The sequence below is a fragment of the Lagenorhynchus albirostris genome, chromosome 8, assembly GCF_949774975.1.
Source record: "Lagenorhynchus albirostris chromosome 8, mLagAlb1.1, whole genome shotgun sequence".
Classification (NCBI taxonomy): Eukaryota; Metazoa; Chordata; class Mammalia; order Artiodactyla; family Delphinidae; genus Lagenorhynchus; species Lagenorhynchus albirostris.
Genome location: NC_083102.1, coordinates 23,857,201 through 23,873,555, shown reverse-complemented (window position 1 = coordinate 23,873,555; position 16,355 = coordinate 23,857,201). Strand labels below are relative to the sequence as shown.

General features: G+C 42.0%; 1 protein-coding gene across 1 annotated transcript in view; it reads left to right on the top strand.

Moving 5' to 3' along the window:
- SND1 (staphylococcal nuclease and tudor domain containing 1) overlaps positions 1-16,355 on the top strand; it is a 417,876-nt gene that overhangs the window by 150,747 nt on the left and 250,774 nt on the right. Inside the window, exon 11 of the mRNA XM_060156765.1 lies at positions 6,932-7,021. Within this exon, the coding sequence (XP_060012748.1) occupies positions 6,932-7,021 (90 nt within the window). The remainder of the gene's footprint in view (positions 1-6,931; positions 7,022-16,355) is intronic.

Genomic DNA, 16,355 nt, shown 5'->3' with positions numbered 1-16,355 from the left:
GCGGCCTCTCCCGTTGTGGAGCACAGGCTCCAGATGCGCAGGCTCAGCGGCCATGGCTCACGGGCCCAGACGCTCCGTGGCATGTGGGATCCTCCCGGACCGGGGCCTGAACCCGTGTCCCCTGCATCGGCAGGCGGACCCTCAACCACTGCGCCACCAGGGAAGCCCACACTTGTGAATTTTTATAATCACATCTCAGGTTTAAAAAAATATTTTTTCAATTTGATTTGTTTTTATTTACCGTTCTCCTTTGCCTCCTTGGAGATATGTCTGAAGTATATTTCATTGTTGTGAATTTGGGACTTTCCCAGACCTTGTCTCTTTAATAGACCCTATTTACCTTTAAGAGAGAGGTTTTTAGGAGGAAGAAATAAGAGCTAATTGGGAAATAAAGGGAAAGTGTCTTTTTCTTTGAAACAACTCCTGGGGAGTGTTTGGGTATATGAATCTTCTGTGTGTGGTCCTATAGGTATAGTGGTGCAAGATATCTTCCATTTGGCCAAGGTGGTTACGATTTTGAACCTTTCCCCAGCTGCTGACTATAGATTTCTATCTAGTTAGATCTGCCTTTTATAAAAATGTGCTATTGTGTATGTTAAGGATAATAAATAGTGGATATCCCTGTGGATTGTGTCTCCTGGCTGCCAAGGGACTTGAACGGTCCTTGATTGTAAATATGCCCAGGGCATGTGGTAATGTTCCTATTTTAAGTCTATAATTCAGATGGAAATTGAAGCCTTTGTTTATTAACATAGCTTGTGTGGCAGGGCAACTGGGACTGGTCCATTTACTGTTTGAAATTTTATCCATTTAAATCTGATTGTGTCTGTTCTTATTTTAATTCAGCAGTCTGTTTTAAGATCTCTGTAGAGTATAATTCTGCTTGGCTACTTTTAATATATTTCAAGCCTCCTTTAAAAAAAAAATCAAACTTGTTTTTGACCCTGGTTATTTGAGAGCATGTTGGTAGTTAAATTATTCCCTTCTGCTTCATGGAAAGATACATCTATGAAAGAAAATCATTTTGAGGGAAGGAAAAAGGAATTTCATGCATTTCTTGTGAGGAAAAGAATGGCAGGTTATTTTGCCTCTGAGAGAAATAAAAGTATATGAGACATTGTGAGCCAAGGGAAAGGTTGGCCAAACAAGGTTTGGGGGTTTCCTATCCCTAAACATTTTTTTGATTTAAAAAACCCCAACGTTATAGAATGGTACAGAACAAACATTTCTTATTGTACCACATTTGCTTCAGATCCTCTTTTAAAGAGACAAGCTTGCAGATGAAGTTGAAAGTCCCTGTGGACTCATCCTTGACCCCATTTCTTTCCCATTCTGTTTCTTTCTTTGCCCATCCTGCATCAGTTAACTAACCATTGACTTTCCTTTCTAGGTATTTTTATACTTTGGCTATTTACATAGCTCTAGGAATAGTGTTGCTTGTGTCTTTTTTTAGTCTGTGTTTAAATCATTATCATTCTACAGCTTGTTTTCCTGCTCAGTGTTGTTTTTCAGATTTGTTCATTTATTGCATTGCTCTCAGACTCACTGCTCTCTGTTCTGCTCTATGACTGTACAGAGCCGACCGTAAATTTTACATCGTTACCATGAGCATTGTGGTCCTTGTCTTGCATGAGTGAGACCTCTCTGGGGTATATACCCTCCTGTAAGTAGAATTGCCTAGGTATAGTGATGCATATCTTCAGCCTTAACCAGATGATGCCGAGTAGCACCATGTGAACGTGCCACAGTGTTTGAACCATTTTATATTCCCATCGGTGGTTACAGCACACCTATTTCCCCTCATCCTCATTTTTAAAATTTGACAATATATTGGATGTCCTATAGTATCTCAGCTTACATTGCCCTGATTATTAATGAAGTGATACCTTTTTTTATACACTTAATGTCCAGCTGCAGTTCTTTTGTGAAATGCCTGTTCGTACCTCTTGGCCAATTTTTCTCTTAGATAGTTTCTCTTACTGATTTGTTCTTCCTTCCTTTACTGAGTAAATCAAAGTAACGAGAGAACTTCCAGCAACTCACTACCACGTGTACCCACCTAACAGTACCTGCATCCACACACCTAAAGGTGAATTATTGGAGCTCCTATGGAAAGCCACCCCCTCCTTACCTATGCATTAACAGTTCTGTCCTCTTCCGTCTGCATTATCACTTATTTGCTTTCCACAGGACCTTTGCCTGTTATTTCACCCCTCTGAAACCAAAAACCAAAGCCCCTTCTCTTCACCTTGCTTCCTCTGCCAGCTGCCACATAATCTCTTGGTATTTTGTAGCAGAACTTTCTGAAGTATCGTATGTACTCACTTTCTCCACTTCTCCTCTTCATGTTCCTAGTTCCAGTCAGGCTCTTGCCCCTACTACTCCACCAAAATTAATGTTGCCAAGTTACGGCCGACCCTCACTTAGCTTGATCCAACAAGCGGATCTTAGTCCTCAGCTCATTCACCTTGCCTTGTGCATTGGACACAGTTGGTCTTTCCCTCCTCAATTCACTTTCTTTCCTTGGCTTCCAGGACATAACATTGGTTGTTTCCTCCTGCTGAGATCACTGATTGCTCCTTCTCAGTCTCCTTTTATACATTCCGTCTCTTATTCCTTACCTTTCAATGTTATAATGCCTCAGTCCTCTGTCCTTTTCAATCTCGTAGGTTTAAATACCACCTATATGCCCACCACTCCCAAATGTAAATTACCAGCTCAGAGCTTTCTTCCAAACTCCACACTGCCTACTCAAAACCTCCACTTGAGAGTTTAGCAGGCCCGTAACCAAACTCCTGATCTCACCCACCTGCCTCTACCTGTGGTCTTCCTCATCTCAGGTGATGACCCCACCTATTATTCCATTTGCTCAGATAAAAAAAACCTTGGAGTCATGCTTGATTTCTCCCTGTTTTCTCATCTCACATTTCATCTATCTACTTTCAGAATATTCCCAGATTCTGACCACTTCTTACCCCTTCACTGCTCTTCCTTGATGTAATCTAACATCATTTCCCACCCAGATTAATGCCATAATCTCCTAATTAGTCTCCCTTTGTTCTCTCTCTTCCTTGCTGTGGTGTCTGTTCTTAGCACATTGACCAAAGTAATTCCTTCAGATGTTAAGTGAGACGTGTGGCTTTGTCTGTTGTTCTCCCCTCTGGAACTCAGCTGTAGCCGCAGTGATGTCTCTGCTGTTCCTTGAACCCACCAGTCATCTCCTAACTCAAGGCTTTTGCATTGGCTGTCCTCTCTGCTTGTCTCTAGATGACTACATCCCATACCTCCTTTGAGTCTTTGCTGAAATATAATGTGATCAGGGTAGGCCTCACTGAGAAGTTTACAGCTGTGGCTCAGTACTCCAGTTCTCTCTTATCCTGTTCTGCCTTGTCTTTATCTTGTTTCACTTATCAGCTACTGAGTCTGTGCTTTGGCCTGTCAGTTTGTTCATGATGCTTTTTCAGTAAAGCACTGTTTAAAATTTTAGTGAAGCTGCATTCATCAATGTTTTCATAGTTTGTGTTTATTCAGCCTTGTTTTAACAAATCCTGCAGGATCCTAGGGTCCAGTAAATTTTTTGGCTACAGTTTTTTGGCTGCTAGATGGGCTAGATTAAATTTGGCCTGAAACGGAGTTGAGAATAAGACCTTGATTAGGAGTCCCTTCCATTCCCTCCAGATGAGCATTAAACAGAGACCTCATTTTGGCATGATAAGCTCCTGTTCAAAAAAATAAATAAATAAAAAGCCAGGCATGCCTTTTAGATGCTGAGATTGGGCCTCCTTCCCAAACCAAGGAGAGGTAAAGATGATTGAAATTATCTCTAAAGTGAGTCATTGCAGGGCCTACATACAATGTCACTTCTCAGGATGAACAGTGATTACAGCACATATTGGTTTGTGTATTATCCGCCCACCAGATAAATCAAGCATTCTTTTCTATTTTTAGTTTTAAAGTATTTCCATGTAGATTAGAATCTAAACTAGGTAGTCCTTTTTAGCAGGCAAGATTCAGCTAAAGTCTTGTTTTCTCAGAATACATTCCATACCTCAATTGCCTCTTAGAGATTTCAAAGGCTTTTATGTACCTGGTAATTTGCAGGAATTGCTTTTATTTTGTAGTTTCTTAGGGACTTCTAATATCTCTCTTGTAAGGTGTTTGCACATGTCAATAGCTACTAGATCTTCAGGGTTAGAGTAACAAAATGACTCTGTTTTCACTTGTGGTATCTTGTTTTCTGCTCGTGCTATTAGTTCTTTCCGAGCTTCATGAGAGACATATAATCAGACTCAAGTCACCCTGTTTTTCTGTCGGAATGTTTGGTATACTATTTATTTTCTTTCCTTCTTTTGAGAGTATCTTGGCTTGGCCCAGTCCTGTCGAGCACCTTTCTTGTTCACACTGCCATGTTCACACATTTAGCTGTATCTCATCCCATGATCTTCATCTGAATGCCTATTGAAACTATTTCTTACCATTCCTTGTTTTGGAGTTCCAAACAAGTGACATTGCCTTAAACCTCTGTGGTGTTTCAGAATAAATAGGGTAAGGTTCTGATATCAGGTTCTGTGGCACATCATAAGGCTGTGTAAGGGAAATGTCAAGTATTTTGTTCAATTCATTTAAAAAAAACATTGTTCACTTAGTGAATCACACAGCTCCTCTCTGTGAATAGATTGCCCTGTATTGCTAGGGGAATATGAATACATTGGGACTTCCTTATTCCTGATGGCTGATTCTGGTAACCATTGATATTTGTCTTTATTAAAAATCCTGTTCATTACTGGCACCTAGCATCTTCTGTCTAGCAGGCATTCTTACACTATCATTAGTGTCATTATAACTATTGTAGGGCTCCTCAGTAGTGACCCACTATTTTCATCTGGCTGCCTGGATGCTTATAAAATATCCATAATCCTATATACATCTGCCCTTATGTTGGCCAGCACTCCCTCTAGCCAGGCAGCTCTTATTTGTCCCATTTTCCTTGTTAAGGAAAACTTTGTTATTTCTTTAAAGATTTTCATGTTTCGGGCCGTACTTCACTTATTAGGCAGTGATCATGGTTCCCCATGACTTTGATCAGAGTTTGGAAATCCCAGTTGCTCCTGTTCAGAGTGTGGAGATTCCCACGCATCAACTCTGAGAAAGGATAAAGATTCACCTTCAGTTCTAAAGGTGCCTTAAGTTCTTTGAAGAGCATGAGAATGGTGCTGCTGCCTTTATTTATTTTTTTTAAGCCAGAGAAATTAGAAGACAGGTGGATGGTGAATGTGAAGCTTGAACTCAAATAATTATGCACATTCTTGGTGATATCAGTGAATTGAAATGTTTAAATGATGTGTTTTGGACACCAAGGCTTGCTTTGGGTCTAGGAGGAAACCTCTATTTCGATGCCCTTGACCTCAGAATTGTCATTAGTATTACTTTAAATATGGGGGTATTAAAATGATAAATGTTCTTTATTTGAGAGTAGTTGGCTATTTAAGAAAACATAATTTGAATACTTTAAGTATAGAATGAATTATATAGAGATCTTGTGTCAGGTGTGTAAAAGATGGCAAAGCAAAGTTGAGGCCAGGTGGGCTAATCATACAGGATGGGGAAGCAATGGTGTGCATCTAGGTTAGGGGTTATGGCTTAATTTTCTCCTTTTTTTTCTGATTCCCGCCCCCCCCCCAAAATATCTGTTCATGCAGTCCTGTCCTTCTAGCATACTTGCTCTTGTATATTATTCTGCATTTTTCTTTTGTGGTAGTACATCCAAGTATTTGAGTTTATACTATGAGGGAGTACTGTATACTTGGGTCTGGGATCACAAAGGACAACAGAAAAGGACAGGGTCTCTGTTCTCATGCAACTTAGGAGCTAGCGGGAGAGACATTAATCATACCAACCAATTTAGCCAACATCTCCCAATTTCTTGTACACAAGCTCTAGTCCTCCATACGCTGTCCTCCCCCTGACTGCAAACTTCTCGGGTTCCTTTGCTTTTATCCCCTCTATCCACTCCCTTGTCAGTCACCTATTAATTTATTTTTTAAAGAGATTCTCCTAGCTTTTAAGTTCCTGTCAATTCCCAGTTCTGTTGCCTTCATCCAGACCCTCTCTCATCATCTCAGTTATACTGCTCAGAGCCCCTCTTTTGGGGGAAGTCTGGGCCCCAAGAAATAATGAAGGGATTGGCTGTGTATTTGTGTGCTGAAATACTGTTTATTCCTGCCTCCCTCCTTTTGCTTGTCTTTTTTTCCCCCCAACTCTAATTTTCTTTCTAGTTTTTTCCTATCCTGCAAACTCATGTTAAGTCCCACCTTGTCAATGAAACATCTCCTGATTACTTCTTTCTAGTTCCATGAATTCTAATAGCACTTAGTCCCTAGTCTATATCACATAATTTAGCACTTATTCAGAACTGCTTTGTGTTACTTCATATCTGCAGGATTTCTTCTGTTATTGTTAGGTTACAAGGATTTTACATCCAAGAGTATAACATACATTTACATAGTGCTTTGTCTGAGGCTAATAGTTGGTAGGTGCTTAATAAAGGCTTACAGAGTAATAGAATGAGATTTATAGTATATCTGTAAATATTAGAAGGACGCTAATACTCAGTAAGCTGCTTCTATACTGCAGTTTATATAGCTCTTTCCCTGTTGATGAACATTTAGGTTGTTTCCAGTTGTGTAAACATTCCATTGCTTATTTTTGGGCGTGTCATTTGGAAAAAGATGGTCTTGTTCCCTGTAAAGCATTTAACCAAATACTTTGTTAATCGTTTAGTGTATATCTAGCAATTATTCAATATTTGTGATACTGGGAGCTAGAGCATATTTCAGGTGTGTTGTCATTATCTCGCACTCTTGGCTGTGTTCATGTGTCAGTTTTTGCTTTGTTTTCCCATTCCTGATGCGGTATTTTATTTTGCTTTAAGGATAAGAACAAGAAACTGCGTCCCCTCTATGACATTCCCTATATGTTTGAAGCCCGGGAATTTCTGCGAAAGAAGCTTATTGGGAAAAAGGTAAGTGATGGCAGAAACATAATTTGCAAGTGGTTAGGTGTTGTTTTAATCTGGGCTCTTGTGATGAAATCCCAGAGACCAGCAAATGACTCTCCTCCACCAAGTTAAGTAGTATTACTTTGATATGAAGAGAGGCGTGCCTCTGTCTCAGGAAGTGGCATCCCTTGGGAGAAGTTTAAAATTGGGGCCCTGACCACAGTGTGATTTCCAGGGCTCTCACGGCATGTTCTTTCCAGGGTCCAGGCTCAATTCCAGTCTCAGTAATTGCATATTGCCCTGAGCTCCATCCACTTCCATTAAAGCAGAGTAGCTCTCTGCTTCTCTCCAGCCACTTGGGGCTGTGGGATTTGGGATTTGCTAATGAAAGAAAGTGGCTGCTTTTTTTCTGACTCCCCTGTTTCTGAGGAGAAGAGGGCTTCTGGAATAGGAGCCTGCCTTTTATGAAAGAGGGTGTGGTTTCCTGGTGGTTCGTTGGGAGACTTTCTGGTGTAGTGCAGCGGCTCAGAGGCCCTCAGAGGGCATTTCCTTGTGTTCTTAGAGCAGAATGTTCTATGACCTGCTGCAGAACTTGTTGTTCTGGGAAGCTGATAATGAGCCTCTGATCTTCCACTGATTTTTCCTGACCTCCCCAACCTGCATATCCCGGACATTTCTTTGTGTCTTGGGTAAACAGAGGAAACGAATAGAATAATTCCTGCGGTAATTGAGGGAAATCTGTTCAGAGAAAGACTGATTTGTGTTCTCCTTACTTTCCGTCGGTGGGGATTCTTCCAGGAAATGTTATGTTTTGGGCCAACTTTTATTATAGGTTCAGAAAGGTAAGGCCATTTGGTTCTAAGTCTGACCTCGACATGTTGAAGCCATATTAGCATTCTTTACCTACATGCAGGTTTCTAAACGCTTGGAGTTGTGAGAGGTTTGTCAAAGTACCGTAGTTACTAGAATGATAAATTATTGCAAGAGATTTTGAAGCTGGGCAAAAGATGAAATTGCTGATTTTGAGGTAGAGAAACCAAACTGGATTCCCTAAAACAAGTATTTATCTCCTCAGATTCCTTGAGAAAATAGGCTCGTTTGTCATTGTATAAAACATTGACAGAATGCTGTATTCATTCATGAAGTGTAGTGCAAATGATGGCTTTCAGCCTCTTTCAATTTCTAGATCTCTTGTTATCTGATTGAATGTCTGACGTCTGTTTCACCAAGTTGATACCATATCACTAATTTACTGACTCATAAACAATGGCATAGAGACAAGCAAGGAATTCCCCCTGCACGTGTTCATTTCTATTGAAATCCATCCAAAACCACACTGAAAGGAGTGGCCGCGCATATTTGCTTCGTGCACAGCCAGTTGTGTGGTGCGTATTCTGGCTTCCACCTGGTTTGTTTGAATATTGCCCTTCCCTGATTGTGCTTCGTCCCTAGGAGCAGAGATCACAGCTCAGGGTAGCAGCTGCTGAGTGGTTCTAGAAAGTTAGCCCAGGCCTCTGCTTTCAAACACTATGTGCCTGCTGGGCCTTTGTAAAGTCCTCTGTCTCAGGATAAAAGAACTGACCTCCAGTGTCAGATATGGTGGCAATTCTTAAGCAATTAGGCTCCTTCTTGGTGCGAGAAAACTCATTTACTGTTTCCTCTGCATCAGAGTTGATTGGATTCTATTTGTGCTGAGCCCAAGTTTTGTCCCCCACGGTGACACTGTGTAAACGATGAATACTGTATCCCTGCCTAGGGAGAAGGATGCAGCTAAGCTCTGCTGGGCTGGAACATTCCTGATGCAAACTGCTTTTCCTGACTCACCACCTGAAACCACTTGCCTGTCTTCTGGGCCCATCAGTTGTGACAGGGAACACCCATGTGCTTTGGAGCCTGGGAGCAGACAGGGCAGTGGCTGCCTCAGGGGGGTGGCTAGCACATCATCACACATTTCTGCCAATTCCCTTCAGACCTCTGCAGCTGTTCAGTGCAGCACATGGTGATTAAGAGGCACCGAGAGAGAGCATGTGTGCCTGTGTGTGCCTGTGCACGAAAGCTGATTAGTACAGCCTGTCACAGCTTAAACAAGATAATGGAGGTAAAAATCATCTTCTCTGCCCAGACTATTATTTGACCATCCCAGAGAGTCTATAATAAGAAGTTTGGAGGGGCTTCTAGACTGTAGAGCATTGGGATTGAAGGTAAAGTGGTGAGGTGCTTTGTTAGATCCAGTGGCCTCCATTTCAGTTATGGAAATTCACTTTGGCTCACTCCCGAGATTTAATTCTGGCTAAATGCCTTAAAGTAACCAGGCACCTCTCTGAGCCTTGGTTTTAGCATTTGTGAACTGGGAATATTATTTGCCTTTCCTCTCTCATGGATGAGAATCCAGGATAATACTAGTCATTCATGTTTTTCCAGGTGCCTGTTGCATTATGTGGTTTGGTTTTGTTTAATAATACTGCTTTCATTTAGAATCTAGCATTGCCTGACTTTCTCAGGTCTGAGGTCAAGATATGTGAATCAGTGCGCAACTAATTTGACTGCCATCAACCCCTTGTGCAGATTTGGGTGTCACCTGGTTCCAGCTTCCACAAAATGTGTATCTGCTTGTATTGGAGTGTATATTTGTGTGTGTGTGTGTGTGTGTGTGTGTTATCTGGTTTAAGGGAGAGGTGGGTTATGTGCGTATCCTGGAAGTGTTTCAGAAGCTGTCTGAATTGCTATACTGCCTGGTAGAATGCCCTCCCCATCCCTTGTTTACCATCTTCCATCTGTGCTTTCACTAAAATATGACTAAGGAATATGCATGGAGGAGAGAACTGTCTTGCTAATTTCTTCTGGGTTTCTTCATGGTCCCAGTGTAGTGGACGCATGGAATCCTTGGTAACTTCGACATGTCGCTTCATTTTCCAGAATGGCATCCTTAGTGAGTATAAAATGGTGAGATGCCCTCCTAAGAGAACCAGAGCTAAGGTCCTCTTCTGATAGCAGGAGCAGTTTCTTTCTCTGTGTACATTTTTTTTTCTTAATGTTTAGAGACGGTCAGCCCAAGGAAAGCAAGAGTTTGTGTGCCTAAGTCATTTTGCTCTCAGTGGAATAAGGTAATAATAGCTGGGATCTTCACTGGGAATTTTCTCCAGCTATTTCATAAAATCTCTAAATATTTTTTAATCTGTTTAATACAGCATTTATAAATGACATATGAATCACTGTCCCTTGATTGCAAAATTTCTATCACCATGGGAACCATTGTGTTCAAAGTTGTAACTTGTTTGGACAATTGAAGGGTCAAAAATGGTCGATGAGATGAAATTGCAAGAAGCGATGAAGCTTCAGCCCTGGCAATAGATAGGAGAGCCTGGACGAGCATCTATCTCCAGAAACTCTATCCCCCAATTCGTCTGTTCCCTAAAGGTTTTGTCACTGTTTCTGTTGATATAAGTAAATTTGGGGGATGAGGCTCATTTGTAAATCAACGGCTGACTTTGTTTGATTTTTATGCCATTAAAATTTGTTCCGTAAACTAGGTTGACTCTTTAGGCACTAAAAATTGGGTAATTTTCTTGATAAATGCAGACATTTGGGAAGTTATTGGGCTATGAATTAGGGAATTATTTCTAATTCATATTGTTTTAGATTGTTCTTTTTTGGAAACCTGTTTTACTTGAGGGTTGTACCTTTGGGGACGTGGGGCTCTTTGGGGTGGGTGGAAATGATTTCCATGTGTACCGGATTTACAGTTCCAGCAGGTTCAAAACTGAACTCATGGTAAACCTGGTCTGTCTAGAATGGTTGGTATTGTATGTAAATGATACTATCTCTATTCTAGGTTAATGTGCCTTTATGAACCGGGCCGGCAACCCAACCACTGTTAACAGCCTTGTTTCTATGGGATAAAATATTCTGAATGTCTAAATCAGCTGTGGAAGATAGGGCTCATTTGTTCTTTGGTGGTGGCTGCCTATGTGTGATTTTCATGCTATTCCAATATGTAGCATGACCTAAAGACTTCTGTTTTTTAAGGCACTTCATATAATGCTCATTCTAAAGAGTAGAGCTGTCATTTATTGAGTTGTTTCTTGATGGAAAAATACTGAATTTTGTTTTCACTTTACTTAATTTTCACCTCCACCCTGAAAGATGTATGTATCGTTTCTATTTTCATAGGCATAGAAACTGAAACTCATAGGAATTAGGTATCTTACCCCAGATGTCTATGCTTTTAATCATGATTTTGAATTTAAAGGCATCTGGAAAGGCCCACTTTCCTGTTGTATGTACTGAATCATGGGTAGATAGCCAGGGTCACGGTGCTTTTTGGGATACGCCAGTTCTTGTGTATAACATGTACTCTACCTGCTGTGAGAAGTTGATCCTCTTCAGCCACATCGTCCTCGTCTACAGATAGCTGCAGGTAGTAAGAGCACCGTGGATCAGCCCTCTGATTGCCTTCAGCCCTCTAGACATTATCTCATTAGTCTTTGAGATGTCCCGGTGAAGTGATGTTTCATCAGATTGTTCTTCAGAGAAACCAGTGTCAGATTACATGTTCTTCAGTTACGCAGACAATGTGAGGTCATAGGTACCTGTGCTAAGCAAGCGTGGAGCTTGATGGTCCTTTCTCTTCAATCTCTCGGCAGAGGTGAGGCTTCTGGGAGAAGGGGAAGGACAGGTCACTTTTTTATCTTGGGCCAGGGCCGCGCCCAGGTTGAGGAGCACAGGTTGAGGACTGGTCCCTGAAGATACCCGGTGTAGCCTTCCGAAGCCGAAGCCGTGCTCCACTCAGCCGGTGAGAGCTCTTCAAGGTCATGGAGCTTTTCTGAGGAGGATTCTTTCACTCTTCTCACGGGCTATATCACACGGCTATCCTGTTGCTTAAAAATACTTTTGCCATGTGTTACTTAATACGCTGTGTTAAGTACAAAGCTGGCAGTCTGGGGATTCTTGTTCTTAATTACCTCTAATGTATTTTAGTTTGATTTTTGTAAACATTTCCTTTGTCATCTCCACATTTTCCACTTCATATTAACGTGATACACTCACGCTATGGAAAAGTCCTTTACATTAATGATCAAAACAGGCCCTAAGGTTGTGAATGCATCGTGATTTAAATCGACAGGTTTATGGGAGGTTGCTTGTCCTTGCTTTCTCAGTACCAGCTGTTACCATCAATGTGGCTGTAAATTTTTTGAATAAATGGCTTGAAGGTATTCACCAAATCGAGTGATATTTTGAATGGCTTGTATTTTCTGACCATGCCTTTTCCAAGTAAGACTTCTCCCACTTAGACGGGCCAGGAGTGTGTCAGTGTGCACTGGAGACAAGGGTCATTGTAGATGCCCTCGACCCTTTGGCTTGACTCATCAACTCCCTTGTCTGGTGAAGGTAATTAGCAGAAATGACAGTAGCATGGCCTGTTTCTGGAGGCTTGTTCTCAGCAAGGTAGCGCTCGCCCTGCTGCCACTTAAGAGCTCTTCTTGATGGGTTTTTGGTTTTTTTATCTGCAGATTATGCAGAGTACCTCTGTGCTTTAGGGACCATCAGGGTGCTGAGCTGAGCATATAGCTCTTTGGCGAAATGTGGTATTTGTATGGTGTATATTGTAATGCCTTCTTCAGAAAGGACCTCTTAGTTAAATGAAGAAACTGGAACTTTAAACTGCATTCCTGGAAATGTCTTCTGTATGCTCACCCATGGGAAATGATTTATTAGCTACCAGAACCCTCAGGATCTCCTGTCTTTGGTTACTACTGGGCATCACGTTGTTTAAAGACTTCTTTCTCTTCCCTGGACTCCCAAGTCGCTCGTAGGCTCTGGTGAAGCCCTTACATTTATAACTGATTTTTGGTCAGCTTGTCTTTGGTCAGTGGGTGGTGAAGCCACCCACTCCTGATCTTTTCAACGAGGATTCTGAAATGCCGTCCTTGGGGCTGGAACTTTCCATGCCTGTTTTCTGCAAATTGGGATTTTATTTTAGGGGGAGATTTGTGCTGAATCAGCTCAGCTGTGTTTGGGGGTAGGGAGAGAACAGGCTTTTTTTCCTGCTTTAAAAATAACCCTTATGTGCCAAAAACCCTATAAAACGTGCTGAATTGCAAATCTTCCAACTTCCTATACCTCCTGGTTTACAGCAAATAGATTCTTCTGAGCTTAGGCTCAATGATAGTGTATAGAATATCTTACAGTGTGGACGAGAGTAAAGTGAGACTGTCCAGATGTGCTCAGTTGGGAAGGAAACCCAGCTCCTGCTATCTTTTCTCACAATATTTTTTTATTCGGTAGTTTCATCTTACAAGGGTCTATATAGGGTTAGCACATATAACTTTGCTAGTAAGAAAAAGGGTTTGGTGTTTTTGCAAAATAAGACATCATTCAGAAGTAGTGAGTCCAGTTTTTAGGCACAGGCTCTTAAGGTTTTCTTTCTGTGGCCTCTGTTTTTGCTGTGTCCAGAAAGTGAGGCTCATATTTCCGGTTGCTTGAGTATTTCTTTCCCAAGGGCATGAACAACGTGTGGGTGTACAAGAAGGTAGTATGCACAATTGTCTCTTGGTTCTAAGGTGGAAATTCCTCCAATTCTTTATTTTTTTAAGACTTTCTTGATGTGGACCATTTATAAAGTCTTTATTGAATTTGTTACAATATTGCTTCTTTTTTGTATGTTTTGGTTTTTTGGCCAGGAGGCATGTGGGATCTTAGCTCCCCGACCAGGGATCGAACCTGCACCCCCTGCATTGGAAGGCAAGGTCTTAACCACTGGACTGCCAGGGAAGTCCCCTCCAATTCTTTACAGCTGGGTGACTGAAGTGGTGTCTTAGGGCTGCAGCTTCATAATTAAGGCCATGCGGTTGTGAGCTCAAAGGCTATGTGCTCCTTGTTTTCAGGCGTTTAAAATCTGAGCGAAACTTTTGGTTCTTACTGAATCGAGTTCTTTTGTTGATATGTGGAACTGCCATTTTACTTTCACTTACCAGTTATCTTTTCTCTGGCAAATTTTCAGGTATTCCTAAAAAGCTGCAATTCTACCCCATGAGGATTGCTGGCTTGGATGGTCTTTCCTGGTGTTTTCATAATGATGGGTGTAGCGGGATGAATAGTGTCCCCTCAGAATTCATGTCCTTTTAGAACCTCAGAAGGTGACCTTATCTGGAAATAGGGTCTTCACAGATGTAATGGGTTAAAATGAAATCCTACTGGATTAGGGTGGGGTCTGAACCCAAAGACCTGTGCCTTCCTTAGAAGAGGGTAGGACACAGACAGAGAAGGAAGGACACGTGACAGTGGAGATGGAGATTGAAGTGACGCAGCTGCGGCATGGAACGCCAAGGAGATGGCCAAGAGCCACCAGTAGCTAGGAAGAGGCGAGGAAGGATTCTTCCCTAGAGCCTTCAGAGGGTGCATTGGCCCTGTGTACATCTTGAAGTCAGACTTGAGGCTTCCGAAGTCATTAGAGTAAATTTCTGTTGTAAGCCAACCAGTTTGTGGTGCTTGGGTTACAGCAACCCTAGGAAAGTAAAGCAGCGGAAATGTAGATTAGCTTCCTTTTTTTAAAAAAAATTTTTTAATTAATTAATTAATTTATTTATGGCTGCATTGGGTCTTTGTTGCTGCATGCAGTCTTTCTCTAGTTGCAGCGAGCGGGGGCTACTCTTCGTTGCGGTGCGCGGGCCTCTTCTTGAGGTGGCTTCTCTTGTTGTGGAGCATGGGTTCTGGGCGTATAGGCTTCAGTAGTTGCGGCACATGGGCTCGTAGTTGTGGCTCGCAGTTGTGGCTCGCAGGCTCTAGAGCTCAGGCTCAGTAGTTGTGGCGCACGGGCTTAGTTGCTCCACGGCATGTGGGATCTTCCCGAACCAGGGCTCAAACCCGTGTCCCCTGCATTGGCAGGCGGATTCTTAACCACTGCACCACCAGGGAAGCCCAGGTTAGCTTCTTTGTCTATCTTGCCAGTTGACTCTTGGCTGGAGTTCTCGTTTTTCAGTTTTGTACAAGACTGTCTTGTCTTTCGGTATTTGTGTTTATTCTTTCCGTCGTTACTCCTCCTGGGCTTTAATGCCGTCCCATCTTCAGACCAGCTGATAATTGGTATAGAGTAATTAATACTTGAGAGCACATTTCTAGTGTTGTCGGTAGGCTCACCCTCGGGCTTCTGTCCTGTTTCCCTTCCTTGAAGGATGAGTGCTGATGTCCACTTAAGAGGGCTGCCACAGTCACAGGGCCTCCATCACTTGGACTTCGATCATTAGTGTTTTGAAATATGGCTCAGCCTGGGAGAAATCATTCCTGGCAGGAGCTTTTGATGAACCATGCTCATCCCATTTAAGGCTGATGAATAGGACATTAGGAATAATAAGCACCGTGTGTAACATGTCGCCTGCTCAGGGTGTGTGCTATGGGGAGCTGTGCATGAGTGTTCTTCTGTAACTACAGGAATCTCAGGTTTTGTCTTTAATCTGGTCATTTTGGACGAGAAAACTTTGCTGCAACTTTGCCTTCCCACCTCTTCTGACTGCAAAAAGTGATTGGGCTGGGCTGATGAGCAGGTGGTCCTCTTCTGAAGACAAAGGTTGAGTAGGTTTATCCTTTTGGAAGCAGTCCCTAGGAGAAGGCCGGAAGTGGCAGCCTGGGGAAGTCAACTCATTTTTATTATTCAGGAACTATTTCTTGAGCAACTACTCCATACCACACCTTGTTCAAGACATTGGGGATTGAGCCTTACGAACACCTGTTCTCATGGAACTAATAGTTTAGAAAAGGCACATGGTGGTTGGGTACCTTTTTGGAGGAAAAATATGAATAAAATATCATCTCTGTCACAAGTTGCCTACAGTCTAACTGCGATAAGATTACATCAAAATGTGTGAAGTTGAATAAGAACAGATTTGAATAACTGAGATAAGAAACATGTCTCTTGGCAGGATTGGATTAATATTAATGTGAATTGTACAGATCATAGTTGTCTTTCAGAGACGAGAGGTCACACCTGCTGTGTGACCTTCTGCACTTAATGGCTTCAGCTGTCTCATATATGAATATTTCCACCCCTGATTTCTTTCTCTGCCTTAAGATCAGTTTCCAGCTGCTGAATACTAGATACCCAAATACAGATGCCAGTAGATAGCTGTCATCTATTATGTCTAAAATGTAGTTCTTGGCTTCCATACGATTTTCTTCCCTGCTCACAAACTGCCTTGGCTAGGCTACCTTTGTTGTTGGTCTTAAATAATGTCACCACCCACCTGTTATCCCAAATTTTAGTATCAGCAGTCTCCCCATCCCAATTTCATCTGATTCTGCTATAGTTATCACTTCCAAATCTTCCTTTTCACGGTATTACCCATGGCTACTGGTCTGTATGCTC